Source organism: Eupeodes corollae, chromosome 1 (genome assembly GCF_945859685.1).
Source record: "Eupeodes corollae chromosome 1, idEupCoro1.1, whole genome shotgun sequence".
NCBI lineage: Eukaryota > Metazoa > Arthropoda > Insecta > Diptera > Syrphidae > Eupeodes > Eupeodes corollae.
The window spans coordinates 12,464,243-12,470,716 of NC_079147.1; the positions used below are offsets into that span (position 1 = coordinate 12,464,243).

A 6,474-nucleotide genomic window follows, 5' to 3' on the forward strand; every position below is an offset into this window, starting at 1 on the left:
CATTGAAATCTTCAACGCACATTAATAAGTTTCGAATAACTACATACCAAAAATAATTGCTAAAATTGAAAAATTGTGTTTATAAAAATTAAAAAAATAAAAACCTCTAACAATGTTCAAATACAAATTTTGAAAAATACATTTTTTTATAGAGAAATCCTTTTTTGACACAACTTTTTGCTTTTACATTTGTAACTCTTAAAATAAAGGAAACATTTTTTAACAGACTTTCTATACAATATGCAAGTTCGTTAGAGTCAGTCAAGCATATTTTATTTTTTAATGCATATTTAACCTTAATTTCGACAATATAACATTTCTTTTACAAACTTTTCAAAATATGAATTAATTGCAAATTATAATTTAAATTCGCGAAACACTTCTAGATTTCACTTTTCAAAAAAAGTCATATAATCTTTTAATAAATAAAAATAAATTAGGTTGCGCCACAGTCTTTGTCTGTCCGTCGAATCTCTTGGAGTAGAAGACACGATGCAAAGAAGTGTGTGATGTCTTCTGGTTCTCCGGTGTTACATTGGCTACAGATTTGTGGAAGATCAGTTCGATGCGGCATAGAGTAAAGATTCAGTATTTCGATTCGGGCTCTAATAGCTTCAGAAGAAAACTCGTTACTGAAATATTTAGCCTCTGATGTTATTTGGTGGTTGAGGTTTCTATAAAAATTTTCTGATAATGTTGTTGAAGCCCTTGAAAGATGTTCACTGAAGATGTGTTCATCAGCTCTGTCCACCAGATCATTGAGCATGGTGTGCAATTGATTCTAATTGGACTCCAAAAAGAATATATTACTACCATTTCAAGAACCTATCTGGTTCCATTTCTCATAGAGTGTGTAGTACTTAGGATCTTGAGTCCTCGAACAACGGATCCCACAATTCATGGCTCTTGGATCAGGACAATGTATTCCCCGTTTCTTGCCAGACGGAGAAGAAGTGACGCCGATGCCTTTATGGAGTGTTGGAGATTAATCTTTACTAACTGCAGCATTTTGAATACAATTGGGTAGATCAAGCGCCACCACGGTTTTGTTTTGATCCTCTGCCAGGGCTAGAGCAGCCAAGGATTCTTTATTGAGTATAACAATGGCACTCCTATGAAGACCCTTCACTTACCCTAGCTTGGCTATCTTCCAATTATGCGTCGGAAAGGACAGGTTACAAACTCTGGTCATTTGAGAATGTCCTCGATACCAGCAAGTTCGATTGGAATCCAAATGCGGGATCTAGATCTGCTAGGAATGTCTTTCTTAGCGACAACTTCGAACTTCGCTCCTGACCAAACTTTACATAACCGGCTGACAGAAAGCTTGTACAAATCACACGACCTCTGATCGCCACAAACCATGAGTTTGACATTACCCTGATGCCAACACCCATCGGTTATGGAATGAAATGGTCCTGGAACCTCTCTCAAAATGCTTGAAAAGGCACCCGAGAGCTTTACCTTGACCAGCGGCCAACAATCAGCTGATATTGTGCTATTATTATCGCTCCTGCCAATGACCGCAACCACGACTTTTTCCTTCGTGACATCACTGAAACTGGCTTGTTTTCTGATGGGATCGAGAGGAGTGCTGGTGTTGTGCCCACGAAGTAGTTTTTAGGTCGGGCCTTTCTCTTTTATACGTGAAGTCTTTCCCGTTCCTTGATGCAGCAAGAACACTGTTTGCATATGCAACGCCAGTGGTTTGCTTCGTTGTCCTTCCAGCCTCCAATGATTCACCAGAGGCCTTCAGGATTTTCGCAGCTTGCCGCCTTTGTTTATATATGCTTTTCGAGAGTTTCTCCTTTCCATTTCTGGATGTACTCTCAGTAGTAGAGGAAGGGACATTCTTCCACAACCCTGCCACTACTGGAATTAGGTATCGCTACCTTCCTATTCCTGTTGCTGCCGACAATAGGAGAGGGTCCATGGATTGGCACTACTCCCTTCCCTGTGTTGGCCGCAGGAGATACGGCAATATGCGTTGGCTCCATAGACAAGCATTGGCTTGTATGCCTTGTTTATGAGGGAAGGGGGGATGATTTGGGAAAGGTAGCGGGATTAGAACGTCCTTTAGTTTAAGGAGAAAATGCTCTAGAATCATTAACCTTACTCAGCTTCTACAACTCGACAAGTTCGACGTTCAAATTAGAAGGGACGTAGAGAACCTACAGTTTTAAACCGAATCCAAACGGGTAATTTGAAAAAGCACCTTTAATGACAACTCTTGGAGAATTTTTCGATTCCTCGCAAGAGGCAGTACCCGTGAAAAAAGCTTAAGATGGCAAAGGCCTATATTACCTGGAGAAAAGTATTCCAAACAACGAACACATGTGGTACAAATTGAACTTCTGCTAAACAAATTTCTTTAAAAACCAATTTCATATTACAAATCAGAGTACTAATACAGTTTTTTTGCATTTAATGTATTTAGCAATTATACTTTATGTTTCGTAATTCATGGATTTAAAAATATATTAAAGATAGTTTTATTTGTTGAGCTCATTACTAAAACTGAAAAATAAATATAAACATCTTGTTTGAAATACATTCTCATTTATTTCATTTTTACTTTATTCCATGAAAAAAAAAAAACATATTTTTCTTAAAAATATATTCCTATCAAATTTCAGCTTCTTACTTCATTTCGAACTTAAATCGTATTGCCTTCATAAAAGTGTTTATTTGTATACGTTTAACAATCCACATTCCCAAGAAATATTGCATTTAAATACTTTAATATTCGTCTCGCAGATATTTTATGACAAAAATAAATGTGGCATAAAGTTTTTATTTTTTGTATAAATATACATCTTGCTTTGGTATTGCAAATCTACAAATCTACATCAGCTATAGAATTTCAAATGTGTTTCGGAAATATGTTTATTTAATAAAATATTTTGTTGTTGACAGAAATGTATCTTCGTAGTTAAAAATGGTTTTCTTTACGATTCTGTTCCTGAATATATTTTTTGTTTTATTTGCGTTCAAGAAAACAATAGAGAAAGTCAGTTGAACAGTTTTATTCAAATAGAATAGATTCATTTCGGTGGCCTCAAAAAATATTCAGAACCTCCCAAATTTTGTTATTTCATATTAAAAAAAAAAAACAATAATAATTAAATTTTTTCTATTCTTTTTTAAGAAGATGTTTTGTTACTCAAGCATTTTAAGGCCATAAGTTAGTGGAAACTTCGCGTCGTGTAAATCGAAAATATAGTGTTATTATTATTTTATTAGTTAAAAAATGAAATGGAATATAAATTATACTCAAAACATTTTTCTTTATCGAAATGGTATGAAATAAATGGTTTTAAATGGAATGCATTTTAAAAGAACATTTTGGACTGAAAAACTTTCGATTCATTAAATGAAAACATTATGAAAACGAGAATAATCATCATAATTTTCAATGAAAATAAATCCGAATAAATTATTAGTTTAAATACATTTTACCATTAGTCCAGTGATATTAGATGAAAAAAGGTGTCCATCTCGGAAAAAAATCCCACAGCGAATTTTGGTTCATGCCTTTATGACATCTTTGTATAAAAACATGTGAAAAGTCGCCATGTGTAGCATTTACTCGTCAAAGCTAATTCAAGGAGGGCAAAGGTCATGAATTTTCTCTTTATTGAATAGCTCACTTTTTATGAGCCGTACAATACAAAGTTGTATGTACATTGTACAACAAGTATTTATCTACAAAAAGGTCTTTTGACATTTTCACGCTAAAGTTACAGTTTTTGCGTAGAAGACCAAAGAAATGTAGGTTTTAATGAAAAATAAATTTTGTACTAAAAATAAGTTAATAGCTATCTACAAGATAATTATACCCAATTAACATATATAACCAAGAGTAACTACAGCGACACTTTTTTTACAAAGTTTGAAGCTAAAGGGTTTATTAATGGATTCATCTTTAGTTTAGATTTTTATTTTTGACAGGAGTTATATAATTTATATAGCTTTTTTTTTAATTTTTCAACCACCAATTTGGAGTTCAGATCTATTATAAATTTTAAATTTTGCCACTTTGTTTTTAAAATGTTTTCGCGAAAAGGCCATTTTTATTTTTTTTTAAAGCAAATGGATCCTTATGTCTGCTATAACTCCTTAAAACTTGGAAGGCACGTAACAGATCAACGAGAAATAATGCGCTTACCTAAAGTTTCCTTTAATAAATAATTTTTTTCGTTGGTTATCTAGCATTCAGAACAGTGTTGTTGGAACCAGAACTCATGCTTCAATGGCTCCATAGCGATCCTCATTTATTGTATCAATATGGCCGGCTTCATTTTTGAAGAAATAAAGAGCAATTATTCCCTCAGTCATTCACCAAGCAGTGAAACTACGGTAGTTTTGTTTATTGACGTATCCATTCAACCAAAAGTGAGGCTCATCTCTAAAAAAAGTCGTTTATGAAAATTGAAAAAAAATAACAGTAACAATAACACAGTTTTCAGAATAAATTGTCATAATTTGGACTTTGCCTATTCATTTTGAAATCGCAAACCAAACCAAGTACAAATCGTGTGACACCAGCTGTCAAAAAGACTAATAACAAATGAAGAGGCGTACAACTCCTCATTGGTTGGAGATCGGAGATCAAGACTTTGACGATATGTGGTTGTTTTAATCCACCTTGGGATATCAGGCAGTTCTTTTCGGAAAGCTTGCCATTATGTTATGGAGGAAGGAATTGGTTGATCCCAGTCAGTTCCTCGGCACCATAACTTCTGCATCATGATCTTAGCTTTGATCACGCATGGTCTATCTAGCCAAGTGGATCGAAAAGCTTGGCAATTGACGATAACATAGTCCTTTTTGTGAGTTCTTCGGTGTCGTTTTGTACATTCTGAAAAGAAAAGATATCTATCATCCTCTGGATGCCAGCTTTTGCCCAATGTTTTTACAAGATCGGTTGATCCAAAAGGCAATTCAAAGCTGATCTCGCAATCTTCTTTGGGGAGATCTTGTAGAAGATCTTTGCAGTTGGAAGTCCCTTTCCGCAGTTTAAATCCTGCTGAAGCCAGCAGAGCGCGTGTTTCTTCACGCCTGATGCAAATTTTTACGATGGAATCCCCTCCACTGATAAAATCGTCCACATACATCTCTTTTCCATTTCTGCTATAGATCCTTTGGGATAATTTTCAGCTTCAGCCTCAGCGACTTGGTGTAAGACACGGATGGCCAAATAAGGCGCACAAGCCGTGCCAACAGTGACAGTCTTAAGTTTGAAGACTTTGATGGGTTGATCAAGATTGTCTCTCCAAAGGATAAGTTGGTAATATTGATCCGAATCTTTTACGAGAATTTGGCGGTACATTTTCTCGATGTCAGCTGTTATGATGAATCGATGTAGCCGCCATTTTAATATTATATCAATTTGCAATTTAGGGCCGATCATCAGGTGTTGGTTTAAAGAAGTTCCATCATAAGTTTTTGCAGCTGCGTCAAAGATGACTCTTAATTTTGTGGTTGTACTAGATTCTTTGAACACAGCGTGATGGGGTAGAAAGTAATGAAAAGGTGATTTTAAAATTGGACCATCCAGATTTACCTCTTCCATGTGGTTTAAACTAAGATATTCCATTATACATTGGCTGTAGCTCGCTTTCAGCTTTGGATCCTTGTCCAATCGTCTTTCCAGAGATGAGAAGCGTTTGACTGCATTTTCCTTATTGGGTCCGAGTTCGGGATAGAATCCTTCCTTGAACGGAAGACCAACTTCATACCGTCCATCTGGGAGACGTTTTGTTGTTTTTGAAAAATACTTATCACAGGCGGCATCTTCTTCTGACGGTTGAGTTACGAATGGAGTTTGTTCCATCTCCCAAAATTCTCGGATTTGCGTATCAAGATCGATGTGTTGAAAGAAGCTACATATGCTTTTCGGTGCTATCTCAGGAATTTTGCCTAATATAATATACCCTAAGTTAGTGTTCTGAGCTATAGGGGCAATTTCTTGCTCATGGATTATATCCAGCAAAATGATTTCAGGATTAACATCTGAGCCAAAAAGTATATCGATTGGAGCTGGAATATAAATATTAGGGTCTGCTAACTGTAAATCAGTTAGGAGTTCCCATGTGTTGTGTATCATTTTGTTTGCCGGAAGAAGGCCAGTCAACGACTTAAAGATGAACGCCTTGGTTGAGCCTTCAAACGTCGAATGCTTTGAAGAAAACATTATGTCAACGTAGTTTTGACTGGTGCCGTTGCTGACCTTCCCTAACCCTGATACCTTTACGGATGTTGGATACCTTGTAGATTTAAAAGCCTTGCTGCAGACTCAGAAATAAAAGTGGCATCAATTAGCGCTCGTAGGTCTGCAAATCTCCCATCTCCAGCTTTAACCCTAACTACAGCAGTGGCTAATAAAATTTGCGTACCATGGAGTCGTGAAGCATGATACTCGTAATTGTGTCGTGTACTGCGACCTGGTGCATTATCACCCATCGGTTGGAA

General features: G+C 35.9%; 1 protein-coding gene across 1 annotated transcript; it reads right to left on the bottom strand.

Moving 5' to 3' along the window:
• Window positions 1-5,074: 5,074 nt before the first annotated feature.
• On the bottom strand, window positions 5,075-6,109 carry LOC129943192 (uncharacterized). The gene has a single exon (XM_056052476.1). The coding sequence runs from the start codon at window positions 6,107-6,109 to the stop codon at window positions 5,075-5,077; it is 1,035 nt and encodes a 344-aa protein (XP_055908451.1).
• Between the last annotated feature and the right edge of the window lie 365 nt (window positions 6,110-6,474).

What these genes read in the sequence shown, in the direction of transcription:
- LOC129943192 (XM_056052476.1), bottom strand. Translation starts at nt 6,109, where the DNA reads ATGATACACAACACATGGGAACTCCTAACTGATTTACAGTTAGCAGAC.